This window comes from Heterodontus francisci, chromosome 41 (assembly GCF_036365525.1).
Source record: "Heterodontus francisci isolate sHetFra1 chromosome 41, sHetFra1.hap1, whole genome shotgun sequence".
NCBI lineage: Eukaryota > Metazoa > Chordata > Chondrichthyes > Heterodontiformes > Heterodontidae > Heterodontus > Heterodontus francisci.
In genome coordinates, this window is record NC_090411.1 from 34,480,269 (window position 1) to 34,498,917 (window position 18,649).

At 41.4% G+C, this 18,649-nt stretch overlaps 1 protein-coding gene across 3 annotated transcripts in view; it reads right to left on the reverse strand.

Moving 5' to 3' along the window:
- Positions 1-18,649, reverse strand: part of LOC137353469 (trinucleotide repeat-containing gene 6B protein-like) — a 187,473-nt gene that overhangs the window by 118,926 nt on the left and 49,898 nt on the right. For 2 of the 3 annotated variants that reach the window (XM_068019787.1, XM_068019785.1), the window contains exons 4-5: positions 10,419-10,487; positions 6,755-6,825 (exon numbers count right to left, since the gene is read on the reverse strand). In XM_068019787.1, the coding sequence (XP_067875888.1) occupies positions 6,755-6,825; positions 10,419-10,487 (140 nt within the window). Of the gene's footprint in view, positions 1-6,754; positions 6,826-10,418; positions 10,488-13,765; positions 13,835-18,649 lie in introns of all 3 variants that reach the window. The other variant, XM_068019786.1, reaches the window with a different exon arrangement.

Below are 18,649 nucleotides of genomic sequence, written 5' to 3' on the forward strand. Positions count from 1 at the left end.
CAGTACAGGAGGTCAAGGACAGAGTGGGATGGAAAATTAAAATGACAGGTGACCAGAAACTCAGGGTCACATCTGTGGACTAAACCGAAGTGTTCCGCAAAGCGGTCACCCAATTTGCACTGGTCTTCCCAACGTGGAGACAACGTGAGCAGCGAATACAGTATACTAAATTGAAAGTACAAGTAAACTGTGTTTCAGCTGGAAAGAGCTTTTGGGGTCCTGGACAGTGGAAGCATAGGAGATAAAAGGATAGGTGTTGCATCTCCTTTGCTTGCATGGAAAGGTGCCATGGGAAGGGAAGGCAGTGATTGAGGAGTGGTCCCGTCAAAATGTTGAAAGGGGAGCGGAAGATGCGAATGGTAGAGCCTGAATTAGAACCTGCTGTTCTACATCAAAAGGTGGGAGATCAAACAGATCAAGCTCCTTATTCCTTTAAAATTGGAAGGGAATCTGGCTAGTGTTTACTGCATGGTACAATAATTGGAAATCCTACAAAGCCTTTTAACATTTCTACAGTAATCCTTCCATATCACTGACCTCCAGGATAAGGTCAGAGAGAGGTCTGTCAAGTGTAGCCTGGAAACAGGCCTTATGCAAAACAAGGGTAAATCAGGTGGACCTCCTCCCTACCAGTTATTTGGCTGCTTATGCAAGTGTTTCACATATTCTTTGCTCCTTTCTCATGCAGATATTTAATGAGGCGACAAGCGAATGATCTTGCCCAGATACTCATCAATTTGCAAATATTTTCATCCTCCTTAACCGCACGAATGACTACTCATGACTAAACAGTCATACTCATCTCCCTCATTCAGTTAACTGCAAGACGTTTGTGAATCCCAGTTGAACACTTCTTCCGTCCGCATTGGTCAGATGTGACCAAACAAATTTTGCTAAAAAAAGAGAACAAAAATCTGAAATAATAAAGAAAATACTGGCAACACACAGCACCTAGTGTGGGTGGCTGTGCATCATTTATAGGGGCCATAAGATGGCATGAATACAATACTTAAAGGCCAAAATACATCTAAACTTTGGAAGTTTCAAACAATAGTTGTTGTTATGGGCAGTTTACAATTTTGATTATTTACATCAGTGCTCCATAATTACCCACCCCTCCAATGGAGTGGTGTTATGCATTGGAGCACCAAGTTGTGCCAGCAAGTACTCAGATGCTGGTTTATGCTTCAATTCTTCTCTCACAGAGCAGTGCCAGGGGGGTCAGTAATGAAAGAAGGAAAAAGACAGACTTGCATTTATATAGTGCTTTTCATGACCACCAGATGTCTCACAGCACTTTACAGCCAATGAAGTACTTTTGAAATGTAGCCACTGCTGTAATGTAGGAAATGTGACAACCAATTTGCATGCAGCAAACGCCCACAAACACAATGTGATAAATGACCAGATAATCTGTTTTTGTGATGTTGATTGAGAGATAAATAATGGCTAGGACATTGGGGATATCTCTCCTACTCTTCTTCGAATTAGTGCCATGGATCTTTTACATCCACCCATGCAGGCAGATGGGGCATCGGTTTAGCGTCTCATCTAAAAGACGGCACCTCTGACAGCACAGTACTCCCTTAGTACGGCACTGGAATGTAAGCCTGGATTTTTGTGGACACAGATTTAATGTACAGACTATACAGCAGAAACAAGGCAGCCATTCAGCCCAACTGGACCATGTCACCATTTACTCTCCACACGACTCTCCTCTTCTAATCCTATTAACATACCCTTCTGTTCCTTTCTCACTCATATATACTTTGTCATGGTCTTGCAGTTATTTTTTTCAGAATATGCAGTTTGCCTTTAAGGTTTGCAAGGGATCAGCATTGCTTTAAGAACCAGCAAACCTCAGAAGTTATAGGAAGGTGCATTTTCGTGCCTTAGAAACAGCTATTTGGAGACTGCGATTCAAAGGGTGCTTTCTCGTTACCATAGATATAGCCACTGGGAGTGAGTCTCATGCGATACATTTGTTACAATTCAGTTTTGAACTGGCTTTTAGTTGAAGTCAGTTTGTTCTAACAGAACACACAGACACAGTAGACACAGCTGTGATGACAGCATCTGGAAAAAGAGCTCTCAGCCATTTAAACTGAAGGAACAGGATTTTAGTCTATTATCTCTCAAATCTAAGAAAAAGTCAAGCCAAAACACAGATCTCTGGTAATTTAAATTGAAGAAAGGGAAGTTCGACTGTGACAATCTTTTATCCCTCAAAAACTCTAAAGTCAGCTGGATTCCATTGTAAGTATTTGCAAGTTGTTAATTGTTGAAATTCGCTAGAGAAGGAAAGCAACATTCTGTGAGGACTTTGAGCAACATTGGACTGCAAATTTGCAAGGACTCTAATTTATTTCTATTTTAAATGTTGTTTGCATTTTCATAGTATTTAAGAATTTAGTTCTTCTAATTAAAGAGTTAATTTGTTGATCTAAAGACACCTGGTTTGGTTAGCCTCATTCGGGGGTTAATAGAGGGTACAATTTAGCTGGGTCTTTCTTTAATTTGGAAAGTTTTAAATGATATGTTAGCCGATCAGGGGAGCGACGGGATTGAATTAACAGTGCGTTGGTCCCACCACAATCAGAATCGTATATTTTGATTGGGGGTTTTGACAGGAGCGATCGGTCGTAACAACTTGCCTAGCTTTCTTTTAAATGCATCTTAAAAGTATACTATTTGCTTCAACTACTCCTTGTAGAAGTTTCTGTTGTACTCCCTTTTTGATATATTGGTAACTACCTTATATTTATGATCTCTAGTTTTCAGCTCCTCCAAAAGTTTAAATATTATACCAGTTCTACTCAATTCCTTCTCCCCCACAGTGGTATTATCTATTGGAGCACTAATTTATCAATGGTAATTGGCAAAAGAACTCAAGGCAAGATGAGAAAACATTTTTTATGCAATGAGTTTAATGATCTGGAATGCACTGCCTGAAAGGGCAGTGGAAGCAGATTCAGTAGCAATATTCAGAAGGGATTGGATAAATATTCAAAGGGGAAAAATCTGCAGGGCTACGGGGAAAGGGCTATTTGGATAGCTCATTCAAAGAGCTGTCACATGCATGATGGGCTAAATGACCCCTTCTGAGCTGTTTCCATGATTCTATAAAATGCAGAGATAGGGAAGTCTGCTTTAATAATGTCAAGATACAATAGCAGTACAACATTTTACATTGCCACACAGAGTAATTGAATGCTTTAATCTCAGCTGCCAAAACCTGCATTTTAACCACTCCCGGCTTTTAATATCTCACATGGCTAACAAGGAAACATCTGTGGCCTCACCTATGTGATTCAAGGCACTGTACACAGGAGAATTCACTCATCCATTTTAGCCAGCGTTACACTGGCACAACAGGTTTACAGAGGATAAGTTTTCCTCCAGTTCATTTCCCAATTACTCTTTGAACCTGGAACAAAATTCCTGCATTACGCACATTCCCCCCACCTCCACCCCCCCCCCCCCCCCCCCGCCTCCAACTCATGTGTTCACCCTATAAATATATTCCCCTTGCAGCTGGGAAGGAAGAGAGAAAATTCACAGAATTCCCCTATTTTTGAGGAAAGGTAGGGATGAGAGTTTGCAAGCAAAATCTCAAGTAATGAGTCTAAATACTGTAGAGATAAAAAAAAATGGTCATTCTGTGCTGTAACTCTGTGATTCTGTCTTGTTTTTTCAGCATCTTCCAAATTCAGTCACCAATGCCTATGTTGATTCACTTTATCTACACACGCACTGTATATCCTTTTCTGAAAAAAGATTTCTAAGTCCTTTCCTAAACAGTCACCGTGCACTGTTGAAGCAAGCTATTCCATTTAATACAGTATGGGTTGCTACTTTACACACTAACTCTTGGCATAATTAGTTTAGACAAACAGCTGTACTGGATAGAATCTTAGATAGGTAGGAGGTGTAAATTTAAGCAACTATTTTCTCATCATTCCCTCTGCGCTCTAATGGAAAAAGCTGCTTTACTGTACAGCTGGGAGTTGGTGCTTTACAAACATGACTGTTAGCCAATGCTGATTTAGAATACATGCCTACAACAGGCAAAGTTCCATTTACGCATAATTCAGAGATTCTGTTTGATGGGAGATCAAATTTTACACAAATTGACAAAATTAACTTGAGGAGGGAATTACATATTGGGGTCTGTGCTGTAACAATTTTGTGATGGTCTTGCTTTCCCAGCATTTTCCAAATTCAGTCACCAATGGAGGCATTTTGATAGACAAAGTAATCTATATAAACAGCCAATGCATGATAACATCAAGGTTGGATAGAGTAGAGAGGGTTGATGTTCCAAGGTCCCTACTGCCTCAGTACTGAATGGCACCCACAAACATGCTGCTCTTGTCCAGCTCCAGGAAGCACTAGCACTTCTTGAAGAGCCGAGCATCAGCAAGAAATTTCAGCACAGCTGCAGGACTCTCAGGCCAGCAGCTCTGTGTTAGCCTCCGAGATCAGGGAGAAAAATGAGACTTGCCACTTACCTGCGGTAGGCCTGCCACATGACCAGCACAGAACCTCCAGTCAGGCAGGGGGTTCAGTGGCAGGTCACAGCACAATGTTTCACTGGACCACCAGCCAGGGATGCCTCAGGAAGACGAGACAGGAGGCTATAAACATTATGCAGGCCTGACTCTGCCCCTCTGGGAAGCCGAGGCATTCCAAGGCAAAGGGTCTCTACCCTTTTTCCCTGACTTTTGCACCAGAGGAAATGGCCATTCTCTGATAAGGTCATGAATATTTACTCTTAGTAGAGAAAGACTAGATAAATCAAGTACAGGTCCGATGTTCAAAATCCAGCACCTTCAGGACCAAGGCTGTGCCGGATTCTAGGCACAAGATTGTTGAGATTAAACCCCTCTAACCTTGCCTCTGAGTTCATCCCCTTTTATACTTGGGATCACCTTTGTTTCTGCTCACTCCTCCAATGCATGAACATTCCTTTTGAAGTGTGTTAACCAGAACTGCACAGAGTGCGCCAGTGGAAGTCTGCCCAGTATATTATACAGCCTCAACATAACCTTGAGAGAGACTTATACTGTGGTGTGCTGGCTCGGTAATCATTTTAGTTTTAGACTTGCTTTAGTTACTCTTCAGAAAAATAAGGCTACATTTTAGTCTTATTATAATAACCATCTCAACCCTTTTACATACTCTATGAAAAGTTTAAAAATAACAATTTCTAGCAAAATGGGTTTTGACTATTCTCAAAAACGTCCGGTTTTTGCACAGCCTGATTTTGGATATCAGACCTGTAGTGGTTAAAGTGATATGAAGCTGGGGTTCTACAAGTCCCTGGAATAGAAGAATAAAAGAATGAGGAATTATTTTGTTTTGAAGCCTGGGAAAAAGTAAGTTCAGTTGCAATTTCAACACAAATGCAGACAAAAATACATGAAGTAGAGCATCAAACCAGCTTATGAGTCAGGCGCTGCAAGTTCTTTAAATACGATGCAGTGCTCAGTCTAGCTATGGACACCCATTTTAAGAACAATTTATAATGTTCCTTTTCATTTGAAGCTATGTAGATAGAACATGGACATAAATGACAGGAACAACATTAAAGATGTGCGTTAATCAGACAGTTCAAACCCTACTCAAATTTTCAGCATTATTGGGGGTGAAGAAGGGTTTCAACTAACACATTTGAACACAGCTGGTCATTTGCGCACTCTAGGCAGCATGATTAAGCAAATTTTACACAGCTTTCTACAACCATCATATAACAGACCATAATTACAGTTTTCATGTCCAAAATGGATGTTGGATTTGTAGAATACAAAATCTGGAATATATCTGAAATACTAGCCATTCCAAACTCAGTCTAGACAACGGGCACAGATATAAGAAAAGACAGGAAGAGCACAGGTCAAACAAAACCCTCAATAGAAATTAATTTTTACGGGAACAACAAGAAAGAATAAAAATGCATCTGTATTTGAAAGTTGCAGAAGACACTACACACAAAGATTACTATTTAAATCATAAGGCTGATGACTCAGTTTGATTTGATGACGTTGGTAATATTTGGATTTGGAACAGCTAGGAACTAAGAACATCCTTGGGAGAAAGGCCTTGTTAAGCACCTCGGGACCCAATATTAGCATAGCACTGTGAAGCAAATCACTGTGACTTCAATTCTTCACTAGTGATCACAGAATACACAAGTATAATCAAATAATAATTCAAAGTGGCTGTGTAACAAAGGGCTCAATCCATCTGTCCCCTTCCAGTATTATTTCAATAGTATGTCACCCCATTTATTATTTAGTTGCCAGGTTTCCATATATTCCAAGGGTTGTAAGGTATATGGAGCCAAGGCAGGTAGATGGAGTTAAATACAGATAAGGCACTGAATGGCGGAACTGGCTCAAGGGATTTGAAGATCTACTCCTGTTCCTATATTCCAATATGTCACATTTATCATGAACAGCTGCTCTAAAGTTACTTCCTGAATTCTGTGAAAATTCCCTGAAGCTGATGGTGGGGCTGAGGGAAGGTGTGCACAGCCAGCAATGTAAAATTCCCAATATTGGTCCATAAAGCTGGGCTGAGAACCTCAACTAACCCACAGGCAAAAGCAAACAACCCCCAACCACAATCATGGTGGTAACCATTTATGCTGGCACAGAATGAAGCCAGCTAAAGAGATGATGCCTCCCTTCAGTGGTAAACAAAGTGTAATACGCAACTGCCAACACAGCCGCCTTGATTATTCATTACTCACTGCTTGCTCTCTTCGATGGAAGATTCAGATGCGTCATCGTGCTCATCTCGGATAAAATCCTCACGTTCAGCCTGCAACAGAAATAGCAAGGAGTGAACATGATTAACAGAAAAGAGTCTTTCCAAACTTTATCCATATCATTTATTTTTTGTCAACTTTGAGGCCTCCCTTTCAATCACCTTCATTCTAGACCTCAACACTTAAGCTTCTCTAATCTTTCTTCACAGAAGAAAGCCCCTTTACAGAAGGGATCAAATTTGCTGTTTTTTCCCTATATCTTTTCTAACGCAAATATATTTCTGGGGTTTGTTTTGTCAATGATACATCCCCTGAGCGACACTCTGTGGAAAGCAGGGAAAGCTTAAAATAAACCAGAGAAAATAGCTGAGTCGAACCCAACAATTTTAACTGTATCCAGATGCATCCTCCAATCCCAAAGTCACTGCTCCACTCCCTGCGGCCATCACTTCAATCCCTGCTTAATGAACTCCTCTCCCACTATAAAAAAAAGTATTCTCCATCTGAACGAGCATTTACTACACAGTTATTGCCTTCGTCAGGATCTCAGATACATGCAACAATTACTGTAAAGATGCTAAAAATTGGTATCCTGGCTAACAGTGGTCACTGAACCAGCAGCAAAACAGGCCAACTGGTTAACTGCCTCAAAGCTACTTGTAACCTTGCTGTGCACAAAGTGGCCGACAGGTTACGTATAAGGCAGTACTGACTGCAGTTCAAAAATAATTAGTCATCTGTGTAGTGTTTTGGAATTGCCCAGCAACCTGAAAGACTATATAAATGCAAGCTTCACACAGACAGACACACACACACACGGACACACAAAAAAACTTATTTCCAAAAGAAATTACAGCTTCAATTACAAGAGTGTAGAAGGCCATTAGTAAATTTACAGCCGGTCTCAGTTGACTTATAGGGGCAGAGACAGATAAATTATCTTGAACTTCCGATAACAAAGAACACACACAATTTCCCACAAGAAGAATTTCCTGTCGGGTGACATCTTCCAATTGTCTATATTGTTACGACCTCAGCGAGACCGTTAACATTAAAACGCAGGATATGAATTCCCCAGACCAATTCAAAAAATTATACAAGATTTCACATTTTAAGACTTTTATTATAACAACCAAATTACAGAGAAAGGTATTTTCTTGACTTATGCTTGGCAACCTCGCACCACATTTATACCTTATACAGTCCTCCTTGATGGTGCAATCTTTGCAGCTAAAAGTTCCAAACTCCACCCAGTTGCAATGAGTTAGGTCTCCTAGACCTTTCTCAAAGTCAATGTCCTCTTCGCTCTCTTCTTCCGAGCACTTTCAACCTGGACTTCCGTGAATAAGACGTGCTTTGGTAATCCTGTTGGTTTTTTTAGTTCTCCGCAAATCTCAACTTTCAAAACAGGTATACATCTTGCAGCCTTTCACTGTATCAGTCTTCTGAGAGCAGGTATTCCCTCTCTCCCTCCTTCCTGAGGCTACCACTGCAGTGAGTGTTTAGGATCTGTAATGCGCTGCCTGAGAGTACGGTGGAGGCAGGTTCAACTGAAGCATTCAAAAGGGAATTAGATTGTTATCTAAAAGGAAGAATGTGCAGGGTTATGGGGAGAAGGCGGGTGAATGGCACTAAGTGAATTGTTCTTTCGGAGAGCAGGTGCAGACACGATGGGCCGAATGGCTTCCTTCTGCACTGTAACAGTTCTGATTCTTCTTCTGGTCTTCCTTACAGCCTGCCTACCTTCTAGAAATCTGTTGAATTTGTCTGGAATCAAAAGTCAATAGCCAATTGTCTTTTCCAATATGCAAAGTCCACAAGTCTGGCTACAGTAGAGCCACCCAGACTTTCCATTGTTTCCATAGCAACTGCTATTTGTATTTACAATTTCAGGACCAGTGACTCCTTGTTTACGATCTGAAAGTCTGTAAGGGTGAAACCCATTGTGCTTCAGGTGTCATACTCCTGCAGTCTCTGCTTTTCAAAAAAGGTCTTTGATCTGGGTTCTTTGTTGCCCTGGTAACCAAGATCCCAGTCTCATCTTTAAGCAGAATTGATGAGGTCACCTAACTTCTTACTTCATCTTAAACTACATTAAAAATCAGAATAAAAAAACATAATTATGCTACAAAGTCCAGCGCTCGTAAAAATATTCATGATCATTCGGATTTCACCTCCTCCCAACAAACCCTCCCTTTTGCATGAACACTACAATTACAGAAATGGGGTGAGATGATTGATGATGGATAATCTCCTCCTCACTTCCCTGCCCTTCAATCTCACCCATTCCTACTGATCACAAGTGGAAAACAAGATGGACTTGAGGGATATTTATATTGCACTCGTGCTAGCCTCAGTAAATCAATTGCCAGATTCACTGGGTACAGTCAGCCTGAGATAAAATTATTGGTCTACCCACCTTAGCAAATCTGACAATTTTACTTTGGGAGTTATTTGCTGGCTGTGCAAGCTCCATATGTCAGGAGCAACACTGGCAAGCACAAAGCTCAATATATAGAAGCAGCTTTCTTCAGAAATGCAGGCTATTTAGTTCAGAATCCATGCCTCTCCAGCATCAAAACTCCAGCCAGCCTGCTCGTCCTCTAATACCACTAGATTGTATCTCAGAGTGCAAGATATTGTATAGCTTATACAGAGCTTAGCGTTCAAACATCCTAACTCCTACTTTTCTTACACTACATAGTTTTTACACACTACTACTCAAGATGGCAAATAAGGCACTCATTTATTATGTGCCAGAAGATCTGTTCAGAGGCCTCAGAAGTATACCTGAAGCCAGTTAATACAATGAAAGCACTGAAACCACAAGAGCAACAGGCACTCCACGGTTATGCTGGGAGAGCAGCTGCTGACACTGCATCTCAATGTTCTGGATCAGTCCGGAAAGCCCACAGAGATAGCCAGAAGTAAGTGTTGTCAGTTCATGGACTGCTCTCCCAGATTAGTGTCAGCTGAAGCTCTGTTCCTTGTGCATGAGTTTAACACGTCAACCGTGACTTGCCAAACCAGGGTTGCTATAGCAGGGGTTTCCAAACTTCCTTCTTTAGCCCACTAATCCCCGTCAATCCTTCAAAGCCCCCAGGCAACTCCATCCCATTTGTACTTGGAGTTCTTATTCACTGGTTAGTCCTGCTTCAGGGGGCCTGGAGGTTTTTAGTGTTCTGATTTCAAACTTAATCATCAATGAGGTAGGTAACAGCTCGAACATCTATTTGTATCAACAGCTTGGGTTTTATGCTGATTAATGGGAACACTAATTGAAACTTTATATATCGCCCAGAGACTCCATGGTATGCATCTTTGCAGCCACAAAGACAAAAATCGTGGCCACCATGCGCTGGAGGATGAATTAGATTAGAGAAAACCCCCTGCCTGTTGGCACCCAACCTTTTTTTATTTTCACAGCAGCCAGTTTCATGGGGCACATGTTATTACAGCAATCAACTGCATCCTGCTGTTATGTCGTTTTATACAAAAAAAAACATGGAACAGCATGAAAGCTGAAATCCATTCTAAACTTTAAAGAGCAGTAATGTAATGGCAGAATTGAGCTAACTACTGGAGTCCAGCTCCACGGAAAGAAAAACTTCAGGTACATCTGTAACCAGAATGCAAAATGTCCTACCCGAATCTCCGCCTTAACATTCTGTTCCTTGGTCAATATGTGCAGCTCTTCTGTCATCTTCTCCATCTCCTGGAAACGGGAGAATATTTGTCATTTCAGATTGTTCAGAAAGCAAAGTAAAAGGCCAGGGCCCATAGGTTAAAACACCACCAAAGTGAAAGAGTCAGAGACAAGACTGGATAAGTCAGATATGTCATCATAAAAGTAATTATGGGAAGGGAAAAAGAGAAAGAGGAATGGGAGGGTGCAAACATGTGGAAACAGGGAAAAAGATAAAAATGAAGAGAGAAGAAAAGAGGGAGAGAGAGAAGGAAGGAGGTAATAGAAATACAAAAAAAAAGAAAAGAAAAGATCTGGCAACCACCTCAAGACAATGGACCATTGTTGGATAATAAAATATTTTAAGAGGTGGTGAAGACACTATCCCTACAGATCCAAGATCTATAGTCTGCTGGTTGATTTATTGGCAGGACCAAAATGATAGCAGAGAGAGCCATAGTAAATTAATGATAAGTGCTGTCAGCTTGTCTCAGTTGGTAGCAACCTCATGGGTCAGAAGGATTGTGGGTTAAACCCGACTGTAGAACTTGAACACATAACCTAGACTAACACACTACAGTGCAGTGCAGTAAATAGTGTTGAATTGTTACAGGGCTATAGTTCAGACGAGGATTTAAAAGGAGGCACTAACTTCAAGTTTAGGCATTTTAAAAATCCCACAAAACTATAACGAGCAGCTCAGCATTCATCCAACGTCCAAAGTAAAATCTTGCCTCATTCAATACCACAAAAAGATTAACTGATTATTCATCCCATTGTGTTTGCTAAGATCATTCTGTGCACAAAATGACGACCTTTGCATATCACAAATTTTAATCACTCCACTTTGGAAACCGTGCCTTCAACTGCCTGGGCCCGAAACTCTGCAATTACCTCCCTAAGCCACTCCAACACTCATCACTCCCTCCACCTTCAAGATGCTCCTTAAAACCTCTCTCTTTGACCAAGCTTTTGGGATATTTTACTATGTTAAAGTTGTTATTGTACATCACAATCACTGCATATTAAAATAATTCACTGTAGGTGAAGTACTTCAAGATCTTTCTAAGAGATGCAATAAGATAATGCACATACATTATTTCAGAGCTATTTACTGGAAACACCAGAGAAAAAATGGGGTAAAATCAGCCAGGGCACAAGTGGTTACAGCATTGTTGAAATAGAAGATTTCACACTGCTGATCGCAATCCAATGATCAGCTGGAAAGTGCATATGTGGACCACAAATGAATACAGCACCAGGTTCAGCTCTGACTGTCCAGCGATGCAACAGTCTGCTGATGTTCACGCTCCAGGTTCATACTTGTAGAATGAGCACTTAGATGTGGTAACAGTAGGTACCCAGTGCCGCAGCAAGGGTCAACACCTTCAGAAAAGGAGGAAGAAAATTGATGGCAAACAAGGAAATGCATGCATATCATGGAGGAATATGGGGAGAATACAGAAGACTATAAAACAAACAAAAAAACACAATATAAATGTCAATAAATGCAGCAGTACTGATGAGAAAAATGCAAACAGTTAGAATCAGTGAATGGGTGACAAAGGAAGATGTTATGGAGGGTTATCACCAGCACAGTTTTAGACATGCAGTCCAGTTTTGGAAGTGGGCAGTCGGCAAATCTCTAAGAATAAACTAATATCTTTTCTTGAAGAATCCACTTATTTTTGTGTTAGTTTAAGTTTTCTGATTAAATCACCAGAGCAAAGCAAACCAGATTCAAATTATAATCCCTCCCTCATTGCTAGGTGAAATAGTGGGCAGGTGAGGAGCGATTAGATCAAAGTTTGATATACTGTTCTCTTTCTCTTCCTCCTCTCCACACTGCTTCACCATCTCCCCAGATCAGCAACAATTTCAAACTTGCTGCCATAACCACAAATGGGAATCATTGCGTAGTGATAACATCACTGGGCTAATAATCCAGAGGCCCAGGCTAATGCTCTGGGGACATGGGTTCGAATCCCACCACGGCAGATGGCGAAATTTGAATTCAATTTAAAAACCTGGAATTAAAAGCTAGTCTAATGGTGACCATCTGGTTCACCAATGTCCTTTAGGGAAGAAAATCTGCCATCCTTACCTGGTCTGGCCTACATGCGATTCCAGATCCACAGCAATGTGGTAGACTCTTTGCCCTCTTGAAATGGCCTAGCAAGCCACTCTGTTCACGCTCACATCCCATGAAAGAATTTTTTTTTAAAAATCAGTTTCCTTTTCTCACTGTCAAATCTAAGCATGCCTAACGCAGAGAATGTGATTCAGAATAAATATCCAACTTTGCTGGTTAAATGTGTTTGGAATGCTGAGTAATACACAATACTGAATCATGGAAAGATAACAGAAGTGTCCAATCCTGTCCACGCCCAATGTGTACACACGTTCCAGGGGGTGGCGAGAGGGGATATCAACGGATAGTGATCAGCAACAGGAATCTAAGCCTGTTTTCCTTCTTACTAGCCCCAAGTGTGAAGGACAAGACTAGCATCTCAAGTGGTGCCTCAGCCACAACCAGCTGACACAGCACAGGCTGGTCAGCAAAATTATAGAAGAAAATACATGGGACTGTACATGATGTTAGAATAAGAGGGCAACTGTTTTGTTGTACCACCTTTCCAAAATGAAAATAAAAAGAACAAGGAGAAACATTAGAACTAACACAGGAGAAAATTCCCAGCTTTGATTGCCACTTGGGAGGCAGTAGGATGCTATAAAATTTCCTGCAGCCTGGACTAGTGGAGAAAGAAATGGTGATGGTCCCCATTCCTGGTCACAAGTCAGTGATCCATACTTTAAAGTGGGGACAGGATCAGGACAGCACCCAGCTTGGCTGCATTATCTCAAGGTGGAACAGAAAGACTTGCATTTCTATAGCACTTTACATGACCGGAGGATGTCCAAAAGTGCTTTACAGGCAATGATCTACTTTGTTACAGCTGTAATGTAGGAAATGCAGTCGTCAACTTGCACACATAACAATCCCACAAACAGCAATGAACTAAATGACTAGATAATCTGTTTTAAATGCTGCTGTGTGTTATGAAAGTGCTTCCATTTTTTAATATTTCATTTTTTTGACGACTTGTGTTAAAACCGAAAAGATTCCATAGATGTGTTTTTTTTAAACCAAGTTCACTGAAAGGACACGCGATGTTGTTTGAAAACAAACTGTGCTGGAAATCACGTGCTTTAAGCTCGATAAAACAACAGATACCTTGGTGACCTGGGGAAGACATTTACAGAGAAGCCACATGTCAAGGTTTATGGAGGTCAGGAGGTTGACTTACTGTTTGGGAAAGATATGGTTTTCAAGTCAGTTGCGGTATGAACGGTTTTGAAGATAGTTGGTGTCTTGCCTGCCAAGGAAAAAGAAACAACCCAGCTCACATTTTTCTCTACCTCTTTGAAGAAACCCTGCAAAGATCCAGCGCGGGAGAGCTAAAATCCCTGTTGCTGCATCTCTCCCGAGAAGCTGGAAAAAGCTGCCAGATTAATTCTCAACGCCACCTGAAAAAATCCCAGTGTCCCTTCTCCATATACCCAATACCAGACCAAAAGGGACTTCCTTCCATATCTTTTTTTTTCTCTTCAAGAATTAGGAAGTATTTGGCCAAAGTATTTTTTTTGTTACAGACCTCTGCAGAGAATTTTTGTATTTTGTTTCCAAGGTGAGTGAGTGTGTGTGTGGGGGGGGGAGGTGGCGGGGGAATTTAAAAAGGGAATTTTCATATTTCAATCTGTGCATTAATGCTTTGCTTCACTACTGGATAAGTCTTGCTTGATAATAAACTGATAATTTTGTTTATTAAAGAAACCTGGTTGGTGTATTTTATTCTGGGAAAAAGAGCAGAGTAAATGATTGAGCAAATCGGTAACTGGGTAAACATTTTAAAAATGTTTTAAAATGTTTTGGGCGGCACAGTGGCGCAGTGGTTAGCACCGCAGCCTCACAGCTCCAGGGACCCAGGTTCAATTCTGGGTACTGCTTGTGCGGAGTTTGCAAGTTCTCCCTGTGACCGCGTGGGTTTTCGCCGGGTGCTCCAGTTTCCTCCCACCGCCAAAGACTTGCAGGTGATAGGTAAATTGACCATTGTAAATTGCCCCCAGTGTAGGTAGGTGGTAGGGAATATGGGATTACAGTAGGGTTAGTATAAATGGGTAGTTCTTGGTCGGCACAGACTCGGTGGACCAAAGGGCCTGTTTCAGTGCTGTATCTCTAAATAAAAAAAAATAAAAAAAAATATATATGTTGTGACCTGCAGAGAAGTGGGACTAGAAAAGACAGTGCACTCTTCCCACCTCGGTCGCAACATATAATTGAGGGCTCTATGCAGGATGCCAAAAAACCGACGACCTGCAATTGTAAGTGGGGTAAAAATAGTTGAAAGAGGAAAAGTAGTAAACCAGACTTCTTGTGCATTAGAGTAAAGTTTACACTACCGGAATGTCTTTGTCAGTTGTTACGACCATTCTGGGAAAAGAGGATGTATCCCTGAGTGATGAGAAACTTAACAAAGGTTAGACTAAAGGAATTGAGAGAAAAGTTGGTGTTAGAGTTAAAACCAGGAGCTATAAAAGCAGATATAATTGAGGTAATAGCACACCATTCGAAATTGGAAGAAAAAGGCGAACCAGATGGTCGTGCAGTTGAATTAGCTTGAATTCAGTTGGAATTGGAAATAGAAAAACTTAAGCTTGAACAGGAAATAAATTGACAATGAAAAAACTTGAACTTGACAGAGCGGAAAGGACAAAAGAGAGAGCATTTCAAAGAGAAAAAGAAAGGGAATTCAAAGTTAAAAAGCTGGAACTAAGTCGAAAGAATGGCCTTAGCACCAAGGAAAATTCCTGTGAGGAAAGATCTGACTCCAGCCCAGGACCCAGTGGAGAGCCGTTTAAATTTGTACAAGCCCTCCCTAAGTTTGAGGAACGGGACATAGAGGCATTTTTCATTTCTTTTAAAAAGATAACCAGACAGGTGAAGTGGCCAAAGGAAAGCTGGACACCGCTTATGCAAAGCATAAGCAAAGCGATGGGCAGAGCTCATGAAGTTTATGCCGTGCTTTCTGAAGAGGTTTCTGCAGATTATGAGATGGCAAAAAAGGCTATTCTTGCTGTTTATGAGTTGGTCCCTGAAGCATACAGGCAGAAATTTCAGAACCTCCAGAGACAGCCTGGGCAGACATATAGAGAATTTGAGAGGGTAAAGCAAATTAATTTTGATTGTTGGCTGCAGGCACTAAAGGTAGAGGCCACTTGCGAGAACCTTTGAGAAATAATTCTCTTGGAAGAATTTAAAATTCATTCCCTCCATTAGTAAGAACCCAGGGAGAGAACCAGAAGGTTTCAAAAGCCAGACAGGCAACAGAAATCGATCATTATGGACTTGTTTACAAGCTGAAATCCTTTGTCCATCACCCCCACAAATCAGAGAAGGATAGAAGGTCGGAGGGTGAAAGGAAGGCAAGTAGCCGGGGACAAGAAGGGACAGCTGGGAACACTCCGGGATCTCCACCTCAGGCCAGAAAGGAAGATGCTGAGGGTGGAAGTGAAGTTGGAAGCAGTTCAGAGAAGGTTTACTAGAATGGGCAAGTTGTCTTATGAGGAAAGATTGGACAGACTAGGCTTGTAACACTGGAGTTTAGAAAAGTAAGAGGCGACTCGATTGAAACATATAAGATTTGAGGGGTCTTAACAGGGTATATGTGGAAAGGATATTTCCCCTTGTGGGAGAATCTAGAACTAGGGGTCACTGTTTAAAAATAAGGGGTTGCCCATTCAAGACAGAGATGAGGAGAAATTTTTTCTCTGAGAGGGTCGTGAGTCTTTGGAATGCTCTTCGTCAAAAGGGGGTGGAAGCAGAGTCTCTAAATATTTTTAAAAGCAGATGTAGATAGATTCTTGATAGGCAAGGGATCAAAGGTTATTGAGGGTAGGCAGGAATGTGTAGTTGAGGTTACAAGTCAGATCAGCCATAATCTTATTGAATGGCGGAGCTGGCTCGAGGGGCCAAGCGGTCTACTCCTGCCCTTAATTTTTTTTTATTCATTCATGGGATGTGGGCGTCACTGGCTATGCCAGCATTTATTGCCCATCCCTAATTGCCCTTGAGAAGGTGGTGGTGAGCTCCTAATTCATATGTAAGTATGTATGTAGATTTGCATGTCTAAGTTTTAGCAGTGCCACAAGGTTGGACACCTGAGTGCAGAATGCTAGAAGTTGTGGGTAAACCCATGGGACTTATTGGGTACACAAGGCCAATGCAGAGAAAGAGGCCCTGACCGAGAGTACAACAGATCAGGCTGCAGCTCTGACTGCAGCTGTAAGGCCAAGTGTAAAAACCACTGTGAGTGCAGGGGGACATGAATAAGTTATAGGGAATTCTTGTCAAAAGGAAAAGTAACTCCTTATCCCTCGAGTGAGGCAGATAAACCTATAGTTATACTTAGGGATACAGGAGACACCCAAACACTTTTGCTGGGGAAGTGCATAACTTTTCCACCAGAGAGCGCACTGAATGCCAAGGTTTTAGTGAATGGTATCAGCAGGAAGTATATACCCGTACCTTTGTATCAGGTGCACCTAGAGTGTGATCTAATGTCTGGAGTGGTAACTATAGGATTTGTTCATAGTTTGCCTGTAGACAGAGTTGACCTACTCCTGGGGAATGATTTGGCGGAGCAAAGGTAGTAGCTTCTCCAGTAGTCAAAGAAAAACCAAGTGAAGTCAAAGAGACAGAACAGTTGCAGGAAAAGGTTCCAAAAAATTTTCTTTCATGTGTAGTGACCCGAGCAATGGCTAAACAAGTTCCATTGTCAGAGGTCAGATTGGCACCACAGACAGATAGCCGAATATCTGAAACTTTCTTTGGGATTTGGATAATCCAAAGGAAATGTTTAATAAGTCTTCTCTGATCAAGGCTCAGCAAGCCGATCCAGAGTTAAATAAAGCGGCACTATTGGCTCTAACTGAAGCTGAAGCAAAGGGAGTTTCAGAAGGATACTGTATTAAAATTGAGATTCTGATGAGGAAGTGGAGACCTCCTCACAGTCCTGCAGATGAAGAATGGATGGTTGTTCATCAGATAGTGGTACTGCCCAAGTATCACTGGAAAATATTAAGGATAGCCCATGAAATTTCTGTGGCAGGACATGTGGGGATCCGGAAGACCCAATCACGTATGGGTCAACATCTTTACTGGCCTGGTCTTTCCAAGGACGTAGTGCAGTTTTATAAAACGTGCCATACGTTCCAGATTGTGGAAGAACTGCAACCTACTTAAAAAAAAAAATCACACCTCCAATTACCATACCAGTTTTTGGGGAACCATTTAGTAGGGTGTTGGTAGACTGCATTGGACCTTTACCAAAAACAAAAACAAAATCCACTATATACTCAATATAATGGATAAGGCTATTTGGTTCCCAGAGGCCATTCCCTTAAGAACAATTTCTGCCCAAGTAGTGGTAGAGAAAGTAGTAGCGTTCGCCAGAGCTGGCGGGCAGTCATAAAGGCGGGGCTGAAGTGTGGCGAGTCGAAGAGACTTAGCAGTTGGCAGGAAAAAAGACAAAAGCGCAAGGGGAGAGCCAACTGTGTAACAGCCCCGACAAACAAATTTTTCTGCAGCACCTGTGGAAGAGCCTGTCACTCTAGAATTGGCCTTTTATAGCCACTCCAGGCGCTGCTCCACACACCACTGACCACCTCCAGGCGCTTACCCATTGTCTCTCGAGATAAGGAGGCCAAAGAAGTGGTAGAGAAGTTAATTTAGTTCTTCACTAGATATAGATTACTGACTGAGATTCAGTTGGATCAAGGTTCCAATTTTATGTCTAAAATTTTCCCGAAAGTTATGAATAATTTGTGTATAACACAGTTGAAGTCTTCAGCATACCACCCACAGACAAAAGGGCTTTAGAAAGGTACTATCAGACCCTCAAAACAATGATCAGGGCATACTGTCATGAATATGCCCATGATTGGGATAAAGGGCTAGAATTTCTTTTGTTTGCCACTAAGGATTCATCTAATGAGTCGACCTGTTTTAATCCTTTTGAATTAGTTTATGGGTATTAGTTTTAGAGGACCTCTTGTCTCATCAAAAATAGTTTTTAGAACAGAGGGACGAAGCTTCTATGCTATATTATGTATCCTTGTTCCGTGAGCGGGTC